This window comes from Antechinus flavipes, chromosome 2 (assembly GCF_016432865.1).
Source record: "Antechinus flavipes isolate AdamAnt ecotype Samford, QLD, Australia chromosome 2, AdamAnt_v2, whole genome shotgun sequence".
NCBI classification, from domain to species: Eukaryota; Metazoa; Chordata; class Mammalia; order Dasyuromorphia; family Dasyuridae; genus Antechinus; species Antechinus flavipes.
In genome coordinates this window covers 471,595,601-471,612,856 of record NC_067399.1, presented here as the reverse complement: position 1 = coordinate 471,612,856, position 17,256 = coordinate 471,595,601, and the positions used below count along the sequence as shown (strand labels likewise).

The window sequence follows — 17,256 nt, the reverse complement described above, 5'->3', positions numbered from 1 at the left end:
TTGAGGAATCAGAATTAGGAAAGAAATGTAAAAGCTGAACCCTAAGACCAATTTCCTGCTTATATTTGGTGTCCTGTTTGTATTTGGATTGCAAAAGGAAAAAATGAATTTTTGTCATTTTTTATGGTTTCATCTGTGATCTTCCTTACGTGGAACCATATAATAATTACCAGTGTAGAGAGGATAGATTTTATTCTCTTAATCACTGCCTTTGAAAAGTCTATTCTTGTTCTTCTTCCTCTTGGTTAAAGAGGGATGTGAACTATAAGAGTCTATAGGTATCCATGGTATGAGCTTCATGGAATTTTATCCAGTATTAAAATCAGAACAGAATAAATGTTCTTATGAATGACAGAGTCACGTTTTGTAAAACCAAGCAAGAATTCAGACAAATGCACATAAGATTAGGAGAACTGAAAAATACAGAAAAACAAGGCATGCTTATACATTCCTGCCATAGAAAAGCAGAAATGCCAACTTGTAATATTGATATATGTTACAATCTTTAAAATATATGCCTGTTCTTTATAGTTATTTTATCTTTGCTCCATTCCTGAGTTAAAGAGTAGAGAAATTTGCTAATAAAAATCATTACAATATCTTTTTTTCTCTTGGACCTTGGAGAGTTTTTTGTATCATTAAAAAAAAAAAAAAAGATGGGAAACAACCATTTTACTAAGGAGTACAATTCCAAATGAGAAATTATTCTCTTTCTAATTGCTGGATATCTTTCTTGAACAGGGAAAACAGCTCTTTATTAACTCAATCAAATTGGGTTCATTGTTCAACTTGTTCAGGCCAAACTGAACTGAAAGAGTGGGAATCTTGGCTCCTCAGTACAATGCATTTCCATTGCTACAGGTTTCCCTTCCTTAGTCTTGTTATTTTCCAATTTTTCAATGAATAAATGTTGTTTTAAAATGGGAGTGTCCCGTATGATCTGATTTTGTTTTAATGGAAATGAGAGTAGCATTTTATTTCAATGGAGATAAGAGTAGCATAAATGTTAATGTTCAATATCTTTCCTGTTTATCCTCTTCCTCTCCCCCATGAGGTCTTCTGTTAACCTCTTCCTTTGGCCTCTTAATATTCCAAAATTGCTTCTTTCTCTGATCTCCTTCTTTCTTCCTCTAATACATTTCTTTCTTCCAATATGAAGAGTTTAACAAAGAAGAAAAATTTGAAAGAGAAGAAGTAAGAAAGATTTTAAAAGTATGTTATTTTCTGGGGTTATATTTGATCTAGGATATCTGTTATATTTCATTCTTCTTTCCTTCTCTGTCTAGTGCCTAGAAGATATCTATCAATTGAATGAGTTTAGGGCTTCCTGAAGAGCTCTCATCTGGCACTATGGTAATGAGCAAACTTTGCCTCATCATTCTTTAGGCCCTTCTATTCAGGAGTTAATGATGTTTTCCTGGGAAAGGTCTAGAGTAGAGATTGTTGCCTTTTTTTGTGCCATGGACCCCTCAGGCAATCTTGCCCTATCTATGGATCCCTTCTCAGAATAAAATACATAGAGATAGAGAATAGCAACTTATATTGAAATTGTTATTGGAAATCATTTAAAAAAATAATATATGGTCCATCTAGGGATCCTTGGTTAAAAACCCTAATAGAAATGAAGTAGCCTCCATGTTTCTTGCAGGAAGGGAATGGCAGTTGATCCCTGTCCTGGCAGTTCTGGAGGCCAAACTTGGCCCTTTTTTTTGTTTCTGGAAAGTTCTTTCTCTGTGGCTATATCAGTAGCCTTCTTTCTCCTTGTTGTTCCATCCTGAACTGAAAGGAAAGAGTCAGAGAAATTAGAAGCAAATATACCTTCCAGCTTTGGTGGTATCTCTCCCTAGAAGTCAGTGGCTAGGAGTTGACAGTGGGACCCAGAGGATGCTGCCAAGTCCAACACTAGAAGTTGGTTGTAGTGGGTTCCAGGTGTTGGTGTTAAGTGTACTTTTTATAGAACGAGGGGCTATTCCCCACCCCTTTGCCCTGGTAGCCTCACTCCTTCTCATTTAACCATAGTGACCAAAAAGGATAGTGCCTAATGAGATCACATTTGCCCTCTGGTCTGAAGTTGCTATGGCTGTTATTGCTATTCTCTTGGGTTTTTCCAGTCCAACACGGAGCTGTGAAGTTGGTCGCATCTCAGGCAGTCACTGAGATGGAATGTATTTCTCAGAAACCCATTCTGGATCGTGAAGATCTGCAGTCACAGGAGAAGCGATGTCATTGCCTCTGCTATGGGTTTGGGGAGAGCAGCTGAGGTTATCCTATAGGACTTTCTGCCAAGGGCTTGAGGAAGAAGACCCAAAGCTACAGGAATCATAAAGCGTTCCCTTGTCACCGACGTGTTGGAAAAGGGGTCCCTTTACATAGTAACTCTGTTATGTAACAATATGTGTCAAAGATGGTGCTAAGTATGGCTGCCGCATTTGAAACACATACTGTGTTCCCAGCACTGATCTAAGCAACTTGACTCATTTATTAGCTCATTTGTTCCTTGTAGCCATTTTGGGAGGATGCTCAGTTTTATAGATGAAGCAAATAAAGGGCAAGTGACTTGTCCAAAGCTAATATCCGAGACAAAATTTGAACTCAGGTCTTTCTGACCTCAGGTCAGTGCTCTATCCACTATCATGTAGCTGCCTATGATTCATATGAACAAGAAACAAAACACTTCCTTATAGAAATCACAAGTTTCACTATTACCTTGACCTTGGGTTGTATTGATACTTAGTCTCCCCTCTTTCCCAGGTTTCAATAAATATGAAGTCTGAAAGGAAGTCAAGAAAGGATGATCATAAGACAAAGCATATAGCAACAGCCTTGAGTGGCTGTGATAATGCTGTGTTACTAGGTCGGAGATGGCTAAACTCTTGACAATACTTTTTGGAGTCTATCCCCTTTCCTTCATAAATGTGTGCACCACAAGTTGTGGGAAACTACTAATATCAGTAGTTTTACCAGTAGGTGAGTTCCAGTCAACAAGCATTTGTGAAGCATTATGTGCCAGGACTATGTGCACTGGGGGTACAAAGAAAGGCAAAAAGCAAATCCTTGCTCTCACAGTCTAATGGGAGAAGATAAAGTGCACACAAATATGTACTAACAAGCTACAGACAGGATAAATTGGAGATTTTCAACACAGACGGAACTAGCATAGCCCTCGGAGAAAAGGCAAGGATTTCTGGCAAGATGGCCAATGAGGAGCTGAAATGAGCTCTGATCCTCTAAGAAATAAAAATGAGGAAGATAAAATAGGGAAGAAAAGAGAAATCAATGAGCCTCCCAAAAGAACAGCACTGATGCAGAGCCAAGAGGGCACAGCAGGAAGGAATCCAGTGAACTGGATCCATATCTACCACCCCTGCCCAAACTTTTCCAAACAGATCTAGAAATTTCAGCAGGCTAAATCCTAATGGGGAAGTCCAAGAAAGAATCACAGTGGATCACTTTTCCAGCTAAGATCAACATACAGATGTCTGTGGACACTTGAAACAGGTACCAAGACCATAAGGAGAACTCCTGTGTCCAGGGAGGGTCAGGGCAGTGGGAAAGAAGGCAGCTCAGACCCATACTAGGGCACATTTGGGTGACATTTGGCAACTTTGGTACCCTCTATGCAGTGCAAAGTCATACGTCCAGGGTGGATTGAGGAGACTGTCCAGGGATAACATTCTGAGATAGGAAGCAGGAACAGGTCCTGGGCTATGTACTAAGTGAAGAATTTTAGAAGTAAGGAGCAACTTTGTCCTAATCACACCACTTTCAGAACACTGAAAGCTTGCAAATTTCAAGCCTATTCCAGAAATCCTGGAATAGCACAATACCCATTATCTCAAAAAAGTAGCAGTAGAACCTAAACTTTCCTTCCACAAATGTACTAAGCCCAGATACTATCTTCAATTCCCAAATTAGAAAGTAGGCAGGAAGAATGAGCAAACAAATGAAAAAGAATTCCACCATGACAAGCTATTATAGTAATAAATACATTCAAGACAAAAACTTAGGAAAAACTCCCAAAGATCTCTTATCAAAGCCTCAAAGGAAAACACAGATTGGGTACATTTTCAAATAGAATTCCTAGAGAAATGAAGTCAGAATTTTAGACAGTTTCAAGATGCTTCAAAATGAGCTCTAGAAAGGAAAAACAAAATTAAATGAGAGCTATGGTAGAAAAGATTGGATTAACAGCATGGCACAAGGACAAAACCTTTGCCTTTACAGAGAAGAGGGTAATGATGATATTTGAATCTCATTATCATCTAAACAGGTCAAAGGAGGGAACAATACATATACATACATCCACACAGAAATACATTTCACTCAACAGGGAACTAAGAGGAAAGGGGAAGAAGAAAAAGAGAATTAGCAAGAGGGAAAGTTAAGGAAGGAATTAGTCCTAAACAAAACAAACTATAACTAAAGATGTGCAAAAATATTTACAGCTCTTTCTGAGGTGGCAAAGAATGGGAATCTGAAAGGGGTGCCCATGAGAGGGAAATGAAAGTAGAAGTTACGATTTATAAATGTGATAGATGGTTATTGTGCTATAAGAAATGATGAAGGGATGGTTTCAGAGAATCCTGGGAAGATTTATATGACCTAATAAAGAGTAAAGAACAAGTTATACGATTACAACAAGATCTTAAAGACAAACAAAATTGAAAGAATTAGGGATTCTGATCAGTATAATGACCAACCCTGATTCCAGAGGACAGATGATAAAACATGCTATGGCATACTTCTAAGAGATGAAGAACTCAAGAATACAGAATGAAACATATTTTCTTTGGATGGACCAATAAGAAAATTTGTTTTGTTTGACTATACATATTTGTAACAATTGTTTTTTTGTTTTTCCTTCATTCTCAATTGAGGGAAGGCAGAGTTTGAATAGGAAGGAGAAAAGTTGGATTTTTTTTTCTATTTGAAAAATATACATATGTATATGTGTGTATATATATATGTATAGATACATATATATATGTACATACACACATACATACACACACACACACATATAAAATACTTTTTCTCTCCAGTCTGAATTCTTGATATGAGTCTACTAGTTCTCTTAAATATGACTATTATGCCTAAAAAGGCTTTGGCTCTTTCTGAAGAGTTCAATTATTAACTCCTCATATTAATTCTCTTTTATGGTACAAATAATGATCTATTGAAGCAAGATCTTCAACATTCATTAAATTATTGAAGTTTTGTCTAGTTTCTGATATAGGGAAAGCTTGGTTTTCTGACTACAAGATTTTCCCAAATGATTTTTTTTTAAGTTTTTATGTCTAGTATAAATCATCTTATATTAAGTAAGTAGTATAAAGCCTTCCCAGTGTTCATTTGTTAAGAATATTTTTTCAGTATAAACTTTCTGGTATTAAATTTTCCTTCTACATGTCGGTCTGTGCCTGAAAGCTTTTCCAGATCCTCCTTCACTCTATAATTTATTTCCTATTTGTTCTACATATAGTTTGTGTATACTTGTTTGCTTATTGTCTCTCCCATTAGAGTGTAAGCTCCCAGAAGAAAAGCCCGTGCGTTTTACTTCTTTTTGCATCCCCAGCACTTAGCACAGTGTCTGGCACGTGACAGGCTCTTATGTTGATTGTTTATTGAGTGACTGAAAACCGATGTCTAAGAGTCAAAATGTGTTAGATGCTTTTTTTCATATGAGTTAATGGGGAAAAAAAGTTTTTCAACCTTTAAAGAGCTTATAAATATGCTTTGTCATTATTATCATCATCAATCACAGTCAGGGAAGTTCACAGATTTCATTCCTCAGAAAGGCAGAGACCATTAATAACTAAGGACAAAGGAGAAGGGACCCTAGTCGTCACGGAAACTACACCTTGGGCAGAGAAACACGGAAAACTACGTTTCCCAGAATTCTGCGGACTGTGACCCGGGCTGTGACTCGCCTGCTCCCGAAGGCAGTCTCCCAGCGGCCTCCGCGGCTCCGCCGGGTCCTTGTGGTCTTTGGCTGCCTTTGATCTCCGGGGTTGCGGGGCCCGTGGGGAGAGTGAGTTGGTTCCGGGAGGCGCCAGCGGTCCCGCGGGAGAATCCCCACCCGGACGGTATGCTAAGCGGGTGGCAGCTGTGCTGGAGGGGAGACAGTAAGCCTATGAGAGCATGTGCGTGCGTCCGCGTGCGTGTCCCTGTGCGCGTGCGCCTGATCCTGTTCTGTCAGTGCGGGTGGTAGTTTGTGAGCTAGTGCTGGCTTACGTCTTTTCATAATTGTGTGTTCGTCTTCTGTCGGGGTGTGTGTGGAGGTGGTTGTGGGCTAGGGCCTCACTGAGAATTGGAGGTGACCCAGGCATGAGTCTCCCACCGCCCTTGAGGACTAGTTGAGGCCGAGGCCGGCCCCTTGTTAACCCCGCGCAGCGCGAGCGCGGCCGTCTCAGCGGAGCCCCTCCGCCCGTATTCCCCCCATTGGCTGCTTGGTGTTCCCAGCATGGCTTGTGAATGTGTATGTTTATCTGTGTCTCTTGGCATTTCTTTAGGGCCTCCGATCCAGATTGATAAAATTGCCCCATTGTTATTGTTGATGTTGTTGTTGTGGGTGATGTTCAGTCGTTCATTCTCGTCCAACTCTTCATTGGGGTTTTCTTGGCAGACTTCCTGGAGTGGTTTACCGCTTCCTTCTCCAGTGGGTGATGGCAAACAGAAATTAAGTGGCTTGCCTAGGGCCACGCAGCACCTAAGTGGGGTTGGATTTGAACTCAGGTCTTCCAACTAGCAATATCCACTGAGCCACCCAGCTGCCTCCAAAGTTACTCTAAGCCAAGACAAAAGAGGCAGAGTTCCTTGCTGGGAAGTCGACTCTGACCCAGGGAGAAAGGCCTGACTAAAGTGACTCTGCCCCTTGACCCCAGGTCTTGGATTCAATGGAGCAGCAGATATGAAAGTGGTGGAAGCAGCTTGAATCCGTCCTAAGCAGAGACACGGCCTTGAATTGAGATCTCTAGTCAAGTGTTTCGGGCAGAGGCTGCAGAGAATCACCGGAAGTGACACATCTTGATGCTGAAGTCATTCCACGGGTGTGGACAGTGAACCTCCCCGGGAGGGAGTGAACCATCAAACCCTACCTGCTTGGGCAGAGAGGTGAGAAGTCACTGAGATGTGTGGGGAGGGGAGAGAATAGTCTCCCATTAGAGTGATGAAGTGCTTTACATACATTGGTTCTCCTAATCACTCTGTGAAATTCACACTATAGGTATTATCCCCATTTTATATATGTGGAGCTTACAGCCCAGAATATGGTCACAAAGCTACTTAATCTGACTTCTCTATTTAGTAATCTTTGTGACTCCAGAGAGTCTCTGAAGTCATGCTTTAGGGGAAGAGTTCCTAAGTACATAAATTATAAGGAAAGGAGTTTTCCCTGTCATTAGGATGTCAAGAGATAAACCAAATGAGTGAGAGTGTCACTTTGGCCACCTGATTTACCACATCCTAGATCCCAATGCTCTCTGTGTTATGACTTTTAGAGTAAAGAAGTTTGTGATTTGGGGTCTGTGAACTTTTTTTAAAAAAATTTTTGATAATTATATTTCAAATTGATTTTCTTTATATTCCTATTTTGTTTTATGCATTTAAAAACGTTATTCTGAGGAGGGTGTGGAAAGGGTATTTTACACACACAAAAAAAGTTAAGAATTCCAGCTTTAGAGATCAGAGGCAACTTTTTCTTATTCGTTGACAACCCAGGTACCCTATCCTGTTCTAAGCCCTTCTCCCTGAAGGGAAGCCCTTGACATTAGGCCCTTGACACTCTTGCTCTGAAATATCTGGGTATATGAACTTGTCTTTTAACTGCTCCAAGAATTTTTGCATCTTTAGTCTTACTGTGTTTTCACAGAAGTCTCTTGGACAGGTAGTCAATCATTTTTATCTTCATTTTTTTAAATTTTTAACAAAAAGAACTTGTTCCTAAGGGATTGAGTGACTTGCTTAGGGTCTCCCAGTAGTGAGGCTAGAGGCGGATCTGAGTTTGGATACTTGGCTTCACTACATGTGAAATTCCAACTAGATACTGTAATCCTAGTCAAATTTCATAGGGTATTATCATCATGTACCTCATTACCTTCCTCTCTGTCCTTTACTCACATTTATTCAGAATAAATGGTCTTGACAAAAAGTCCTCTATGACCTCATATGTGCAAGGTTAGAAACTACTGGGTTGTCAGGCAGGGCTTTATCCCTGAATAAAGGTTTGGATAATTAGAGAAGAGATTGTGGGGGCAAGCCAGATTTCTGGAGAATAGAAGGAAGAAGTGTGTTGGGTTTGAGAGAACCAGGAATGAAGTGAAGGCTTGGCTGGACCTAATTTTAAATTTCATTGGGGGATAGTGGAAGGTAAAGTTGGATCTGTAAGAATGGGGTCAGATTGTAGAAGTTAACACTGGAGCTAGGTTGTGGGGAAATTGATGCAAGTCTTTGTGTTGGAGAAGAACCATAGCTTCGTGATCTTAGGCAAGAGACTTAACTCTGTTTGCCTTAGTTTCCTCATCTGTAAAATGAACAAACCACTCTAGTTAATCATTGCCAAGAAAACCCAAATGGGGTAACAAGAATTGGAAAACTCTTCAGTCATGACTGAAAAACTACTGAACAATAACACAGAGGAACCATAGAAGAGAAGAGACATCAAAATTGTTTTATGCAAGAGTAGTAACTAAGTAAAAAGTGATACAGAGTAGGGAAAATAATTGGGGGAAGCATCTAGCATGGCAGTCCTGAATAGAACTGTAGGCATCAGATTGTGGGAGTTATTCAAGGTGGGGACTAGGCAGTTCAAGATCTGTGATACAATAAGGTGCATATGACTCTCATATAGAGTTGGTCAAGAGGGGGAAGGGAAGGAGGGGTAGGCAATACAATAGAGAAGAAGGACTGATGGCCTAGGAAAGAAGTGAAGGGTGGAAGGATTAAAGGCCACAGGGAGGGTTTCCCCTCCTGACATCCAGTCAAGTTAGCAGACATTTATCTAGTGCCTACTATGTTAGCTTGCAAAAGGAATTCCTCAATACTCAAGGAGTAATAATCTTTGAAAGGCAACATGCACGCAAAAAACTATATACTAACAAGATAGATGCAAATTAAATTGGTGATAATCTCAGGGAAAAAAAGTACTAGCATTAAGGAGGACCAGGAAGGGCTTCCTGTAGAAGGTAAGATTTTAACTGATACTTGAAGGAAGGTGAGTTAGAGAAGAGAGAGTATTTCAGGAATAGTTACATGGTCAGATATGGGCTTTAGGAAGATCACTTTAACAACTGGAGGATAGACTAAAGAAAGAGAGACTTGAGACAAGGAAATAACCAGAAGCTTGTTACAAAGTTAAGGCATGAGTATAGTGATCCAAAACAGTCCCAAAGGACTAATGGTGAAGCATACTATCTCCTTCCAGAAGATGAACTGAATTCAGTTGAATGTAGACTGAAACATTGCTGTTTTTCACTTTATTTTATTTGAATCTTCTTTTACAAAATGACTAACATGGAAATGTTTTGCATGATTGCACTGTGTAACCTATATCTGATTGCTTATCATCTGGTAGAGGAAAGGAAGAATAGAAGTTAGAGCTCGAAACTTAAAAATGTTTAAAAATTGTTGGGGAAAGAGTTAAAGCATGAAGTGATGAAGATCTACTTGATGGCAGAAGGGGGAAAACCCAAACAATTTCTTGGGTTCAGCTGTACCTGAATAGGAATGAAGGCAGCAAATGGTAGAAGTAACCCAAGCCTGGGACTTAATATTTCAAGATGTGTAATAAGAGTAATGGTGCATGTGACTCTCATACGTTATCCCAGTTGGTCAAGATGGAAAGGGAGAGGGAGTGGACAAGTACAGCATTGAAGAGAGATCATAATTATGGTGGAGACCATGCTTAAAGTTTGTAGGACATCGGTTCTGCACACATATATTGTATCTAGGATATACCGTGACATATTTAACTTGTATAGGACTGCTTGTCATCTGGGGAAAGGGGGTAAAGGGGGAGGAAGGGGAAAAGTCGGAGCAGAAGTGAGTGCAAGGGATAATGTTGTAAAAAAAATTACCCAGGCATGGGCTCTGTCAATAAAAAGTTATAATAAAAAAATTTTTTTTTAATTTAATTTAATTTATTTTTTAAATAACTTTATTGATAGAACTCATGCCAGGGTAACTTTTTACAACATTATCCCTTGCATTCACTTCTGTTCCGATTTTTCCCCTTCCTCCCTCTACCCCCTCCCCCAGATGGCAAGCAATCTTTTACATGTTGAATAGGTTACAGTATATCCTAGATACAATATATATGTGCAGAACCGAACAGTTTTCTTGTTGCACAGGGAGAATTGAATTCAGAAGGTATAAATAATCCGGGAAGAAAAACAAAAATGCAAGCAGTTTATATTCATCTCCCAGTGTTCTTTCTTTGGGTGTAGCTGCTTCTGCCCATCTTTGATTAATTGAAACTGAATTAGCTCTCTTTATCAAAGAGATCCAATTCCATCAGAATACATCCTCAACCAGTATCCTTGTTGAGGTATATAATGATCTCCTGGTTCTGCTCATTTCACTTAGTATCAGTTCATGTAAGTCTTGCCAGTCCTCTCTGTATTCATCCTGCTGGTCATTCCTTACAGAACAATAATATTCCATAACGTTCATATTACTCAACCATTCTCCAATTGATGGGCATCCATTCATTTTCCAGCTTCTAGCCACTACAGACAGGGCTGCCACAAACATTTTGGCACATACAGGTCCCTTTCCCTTCTTTAGTATCTCTTTGGGATATAAACCCAGTAGAAACACTGCTGGATCAAAGGGTATGCACAGTTTGATAACTTTTTGAGCATAGTTCCAAATTGCTCTCCAGAATGGCTGGATGTGTTCACAATTCCACCAACAATGTATCAGTGTCCCTGTTTTCCCACATCCCCTCCAACATTCCACATTATCTTTCCCTGTCACTCTAGCCAATCTGACAGGTGTGTAGTGGTATCTCAGAGTTGTCTTAATTTGCATTTCTCTGATTAATAATGATTTGGAGCATATTTTCATATGTCTCTAAATAGTTTCAATTTCTTCATCTGAGAATTGTCTGTTCATATCCTTTGACCATTTATCAATTGGAAAATGGTTTGATTTCTTATAAATTAGAGTCAGTTCTCTATATATTTTGGAAATGAGGCCTTTATCAGAACCTTTGATTGCAAAAATGTTTTCCCAGTTTAAAAAAAATTTTTTAAAAAAAGAAAAAAAAAGTTTATAGGACAGAAAGATGGAATGAAAGAAGATTATGATCAGATGAAAAGATTTCAGAGAAAATGGAAGTGGTAGAACATTTGTGGGTAATGGCAAGTTCAACTACCTTTCTATGTACCTAGGGTGGAGTGGAGGAGGGAAAAAGTGGGAAATGAGTAAGTTAAGGAACTGATTTGTATTTTGACATAGTTGCTTAGTACACAGTAATTGGGGAGGAAAGAAAGAGTATGAGCAAGACACTGGATTCATTGAGCAAAGAGTGTCCTAGAGGTAATAATTACCAAAATCTTGATTGTGTAATAAATATGAATTGAAAAGGTACAAATTTGAAATCACTTGTGAGCTCAAAAATCAATTTCACAAGCACTATATGGGAGAGGACAATAAAATAGGTAGATAGTAGTTTGTTTGAAAAAGATCTTGAGTTTTTAGTAGACTTCAAGTTCTGTATAATTCAATAGTGTGATGTCAGCCAGAAAAAAGCTAAAGTAAACCTTAGGCTTCATTTAGAGGGTTTTAGCATCCAGACAAAGAAGGTTCTGCTGGACTCATCCTTGGTCAGAGTCCTGCAAAACAATGCTCAATCAAAGGCATTATATTTCAGAAAAGACATCAATAACCCTAAGAGTACCCAGAAGATTAAAGGATTAATGAACAGGCCTAGCTGTCATGTGGTATGAGGGTAGATTGAAGGAAGAGTTTATCATGGAGAACAAGAGTAAGGGAAGACATGAAATTGGACCTGGGAAGACCATTTAGTCCAACATCTCACTTTTTTTTTAAAAAGTTTTATTTTTATTCTGACAACATTGAATGTTACTTAACGCTGAATAAAATGTGTATTTCCATTTACAGAGTAGAACAGAAAAAGATGATGTAAATGAAATACAGATCTTTGTTATATATAGTTTGCTTTTCTTTTTAATTATATAATAAATTCATACTGTAACTTTCAAAGCCACTCTGGCTTGTCTATAACTTTTTTGGTCTTCTGTTTACTTATTTGCATTTTTAAAAAAGTTGCTTCAATGATCCTATTTCCCTTCCTCCCTCCCTCTCTCCTTTTCTCTCCCTTCATTTTTTCCTTCCTCCCTCCCTCCCTTCCTTCCTTGCTCCCTCACTTCCTTTTTTCCTGGCTTCCTGGCTTCCTTCTTGCCTTCACAAAAGTCACAGTGCAGTTTTAAGCCTTAATATCTTACCAACCAAAATCAAAAGCAGCCAATTTATTCTGTAACCTTAATGCTGTTGTTTTTTTTCAAATCAGCTCAACTTCTGTCATAGTTTCTACCAACTTTTTGCTGACCCTAAAGGGTCATTTTCTCTGATTTGTCCAGCCAAGGAGATGGTTTAAGAAGGTGTTTGGCAACAGGAAACCATGGATCAGAGTGCTTTGTTCCTGGATTCCCAGGCAGTAGGTACACTCCTGGTCCTAAGAGGAACAGAGCCTAAATGAGGCTGTAATAGAGGTGTACTCTGAAATAACACAGTAGAGTAGCTAGACACCAATGTTAGCACTAGCAAGAGTGAAACTCCAATCCTGCTCCTGATTCTTTTGATGTGTGTGTGTGTGTGTGTGTGTGTGTGTGTGTGTGTGTGTGTGTGATTAAGGCACTAACTTCCCTGAATCTGAGTTTTTCTCATCTAATCTATAAAATGGAGATGATAATGATAGCACCCCCCCCCCCCTCAGAAAGGTATTGTGAGGCTGAAATGAGGTGGCATGTGTAAAATACTTTTCCAAACCTGAAAGCATTTGATATATGTCAGTTTTCATTCATTATTCCTTGATGTCCTCCTTTTGATTCCAGATTCATTATTATAATATTTCAAGTAACTGTCACAAACATATTTGCTTCTAAGATAAATCTGTATGTATCTTAGAGGTTTATTGAAAGCATACAAATCATTAATGGACCCAAACAGTGAATCAGCCCTAGAGTCCCAGATTTGTCTTATTCTGGGAAATAAAGTCATGTGCCCAACTGCAACTATGTAGTCAGCTCTTAGTTTGATTGGAATAGCCCTTGGTAGTTGGGGCCAATTTTTCACTCCCACATTGACAAAGGAAGATAGAACCTTTTTAAATGCAGAAATCTAAGGTACTTTTAAATTCAAATTATAATAAGCACAGGGTTTGATGGAATTGATTGCTTTTATTGTAGATGCCACATTCCTGGGTTCATCAGTCATTCACTTTATAACCACGTGTTCTCCTTCTTTCTCAGGTGGAAAAGTCCTGGTCTGACCAGTGGTCATTTTTCTTGTGGCTTTTTGTCATTAACAGGGTTGGTTGGACCTTTTTGATGTAAGATTGACTTCTCAAGCATGGAAGCATCCATCCAAAGACCACACCATCCAGGCCCCGGAGGAGACAGCAATACCACAGTAGACAACCATGGCCGTGGCTTCTATGACTTCTCTCTGTCAATCCCCTTCCCATCCTCTATGGAGGCAGAGATCGCCTGTCGCTCTTTGAACCCGGATCCTGAGCCTCGTCGGAGTGGTGTCCAGCGGGAGTTAACTGTCATCGGGAACAAATTGATTCTTCACTGGAGAGCAGAAGAAGCACGATTCTTTCGAGCTTCTGTCACCACCTTCCTGGACTATCTGGCTCTGGTGCTGCAGACTATGGAGCGTTTTGGGCCCCCGGGGTCCCACTGAGACACCTCTCCCTGACCCACTCTTGCCCTGGCCCAAGTACCCCCACAGCTCTCACCCCTATTCCTCTAATGAAGAGCTACCAAAAAGGCTAAGCTTAGAAAATGTGGGAAAACAGAAACCAAGACCTCTCCCCAACTTCCTTCCCTGCTTATTCCCCTTTCCCATATCACCATCCAATTTTGAATACCATATTCTCTTCCACCAAGAAGATGGAAGTTGGAACAGGAGGATCTTGATTCCACTTGCCCATTCCAATATGAACTTGTTACAGAAAAATAAATCTCATTATACAAACACACACAAACCCCAAACTAACTGGCCCCTTAATAAGAAGCAGTCAATTTTGCCTTCTCCCAGTGTAGACATCAAACTTGACTTAGAACTTGAATTACAGAAGGTGCGGGAGTTTTTTATGTTGTTTTTTGAGGGGTGGGGTGGGGTGAATGTCACCTTTAACCCTCAGGGGACAATTGGTAAACAGGAATGAAGATTATAGATACTTATTATATATGTGCATGTCATCCCTCTCATTAGAATGTAAGCTCCTTGGGTACAAGAATTGTTTGCACTTTGGTTTTTGTATTCCTAACTCTTAGCATGGTCATGAAATATAGTGAGCACTTAATAAATGCTTGTTGAATGGCTGCTTGATTAAGATGGGAATATCTGGAAGGACTTTAGAATGCATAAGATTTCCATTCAGCCTCTTTTGTCCGTTCCCTTCCTGGTCATCAGAATGGAATCTCTAGCTCTTTTCTTGTGGATAGAGCAATGGCTGACAGCAGTAAGTCCTTCCTGTCCTCCCTTCCTGGTGCACCCAGGAACACACACACTCTTTCCCTCTTCCCTTCTTTCCCTGTGCCTCTTTATCCTCTTAACCCTTCCCAATATCTGCTTCCCTCTCATTAGTTTAAGGATAGAAGGTTCAGCTGGGCCCCAGAGAAGGAAGGAAATTCTTTTTGCAGGAGGGTTAAGTCTCTTGAAGATTATTACTTAGAATTATCTGTAGGATTAATTCTATAAATCTAATGGCTTTTCATGTTTGTATTGAACTGGAAAATTTCAAATCCATATTGTTACAAATTCCTCATTAAATTTTTAATTTCCCTCAAAATTGTGTCTCTATTCATGGGGGTTCAGGGCAGGATGTTCTCAGTTATTCCTTGTCTCAGGAACAGTTGACCAAGTAAAACACATCTATGGACAAGTCACTTCTCAGAACCTTAGTATCTGAAAAAAAAAATGGGGATAAAACTATTTGCATTTGCTACTGCTTTTGTAAGAAAAGCAAATGGCAAACTGATTAAAAAAGCATTTATTGAGCACTTCTGTTGAGAAGCATTGTACTCATTGCTGGAAGTTTTAGGACTCAGCTCTTAAGAAGCTCACATTCTAATAAGAGACCACCCAGGCTCCAGGGGCTTAAGAAGCAGCAGCAAAGTGGGTGGCTAGTAATGCATCTTAATATTTCCATTGAAAAAATAACCAATTCTGACACCGCTATTCGGTAACAGGACTTTGAGAAATTTCTAAATACTCAAAAGCTGCATCTGCTAAGGATTGGAGGGGAAGAATGTAGCACCTGCAGACAACACTGTATGTTATGTTACTGATGAGATCTAGATTTAGGATAGTTGGGGAACCAAATGAAATTTAGGGTTCCTAGTGGTCAGGGAGTTAAATGAGGTCTAGTGGCAGGTTCGGGGTTCAGGGAACCAAATGGAGAGGTTTGGCTCCCCTACATCCCCTTGGAAGTCAGTACAAAGGTAGGGAATTTTGGGGAACCCCCTTTTGGTAATGCAGGGATTCTCTGTAAAGGAATTTACAAACCTGAAAACCTAGACCGATAAGAGATTTATTATAGGCTTTGGGAAGTCAGCCTTTACTATGCATGAATAGAAAGGCTGACTTCCTTAGTGGCAAGGCCTGCCGGGGAAGTAAAGTTTCTAGCAGAGAAATCCCAACAGATATAATAAAGTCTTGTTAGGGAAATAGGTGAGGATAAAGAGAGGGTAACGTTGAAAGAGAATATCCCAGCGGCAGAGTTTGCTATGCCAGGAAGAGTTTCCTTGGCATTTTAGTTCCTCTGCAAGGAGCTAAAACGGTGTTTTTATAATAGAATCTTTGGCTACAAGCCAAAGGGGGCTAGTGGGTGGTGGTCCAAGTTGGCTCTTTTTATCTATAAGCTGTATTTCAGCTTAAGCTGAAATTGAATAGAAAATCTTCAGTTGAATAGGGTGCTTCTCCAATTCAATAGGGTTGGAATCTCCAGATCCCAAATCAACCAGCTGCACCCAGACAACAGAATGAAGCTGCTAGTCCTCGGGTGGGTCCCCACAGTGGCAGGATTCAAGGAGAATTTGTCCTTCAAGGGGTTTTAGTTTCAGAGCTCCCCTCGTCATTACCAATTGCACCTCCATAAGGATTTGCAGGATGGCAGCTGAGAGGGCTGGGCTGCTAGTCTGGAGTGGTGGTACTTTTTCTGTATTCTTGGGCTCAGGACCCTGAGCTTTCTCCATCAGGCTCAGAGGAGAGATGGTGGAGGTGGTTTGCCAGGGCCTGACTTTTAACCTTGTGTCTGTTTCCTCAGATTACCTCATTGCTTACAAAAAACCTAGCTGAAGCAACAAGGCACCCTGAGAGGGAATTCACATCTAAACTAAGAATTCCATGTGCCACATGGCTTGATCTGTTAGTTTTCTAGAGAATTATTACATATAAGTTCCCTGAGGGGCAGGGATTGTTTGCCAATTTTCATATACCTGGATCTTAGCTGAAAACCTGGCAGAATAGATGCTTAATAAATGCTGATCCATTGATTGATGTACATTCTAATGGAGGACGTTTTTAACTCAGAACAAAAAAAAAAACCAAATTGCCTTTAAAGGAGGTACTTAAATGCTAATTAAGAGGTGGTAAGGAACAGGTAGGGATGAACACCTGCAACGTTTTTAGCTATAGCTCTACTGGTTATTGTAAAGTCTCAAGTCACAATTAAGGTTTAGTTTAAAGCTATATTCCCACGTCTTCACTCAATTAATTCACACACATCTATAGAGAATCATCTTAAGTCACTTAGGCTATTACATAGTAGTGACTTAACTTGTGTCCCCTTTAATCTGGGGGGGGAGGCCTGATGTAAACTGTGTCCCCTTAGGGGGGAAGGGTGCTCCTGACTCTCAAACCCTCCAGGCACCCTTCCCAGACAAGTAATCTCATTCAGTTGGAAATTGGCCGGGCATAGTAAACATTGAGTTGCTCAAACTGCTCCCCAGCTCTAGGCCACGACTAACCCGATATAACCAAGGGTTTGTCAACCCTTCTTTG

At 39.9% G+C, this 17,256-nt stretch overlaps 1 protein-coding gene across 7 annotated transcripts; it reads left to right on the top strand.

The window, feature by feature from the left end:
• Nucleotides 1-5,935: 5,935 nt before the first annotated feature.
• LAGE3 (L antigen family member 3) lies at nucleotides 5,936-15,043 on the top strand. 7 transcript variants are annotated; one of them, XM_051979686.1, is made up of 3 exons: nucleotides 5,938-6,086; nucleotides 6,885-7,113; nucleotides 13,553-15,043. In XM_051979686.1, exon 3 carries the CDS (start codon nucleotides 13,594-13,596, stop codon nucleotides 13,927-13,929), a length of 336 nt encoding a protein of 111 aa, XP_051835646.1. In that variant the 5' UTR covers nucleotides 5,938-6,086; nucleotides 6,885-7,113; nucleotides 13,553-13,593; the 3' UTR covers nucleotides 13,930-15,043. The 7 variants fall into 7 exon arrangements, with proteins under 7 accessions (XP_051835650.1, XP_051835648.1, XP_051835646.1 ...); XM_051979684.1 differs by having other exon boundaries at nucleotides 5,938-6,125; XM_051979685.1 differs by having other exon boundaries at nucleotides 5,938-6,143.
• The last annotated feature ends 2,213 nt before the right edge of the window (nucleotides 15,044-17,256 follow it).

Coding starts and splice junctions, on each gene's coding strand:
- LAGE3 (XM_051979690.1), top strand. CDS start 13,594: ATGGAAGCATCCATCCAAAGACCACACCATCCAGGCCCCGGAGGAGAC.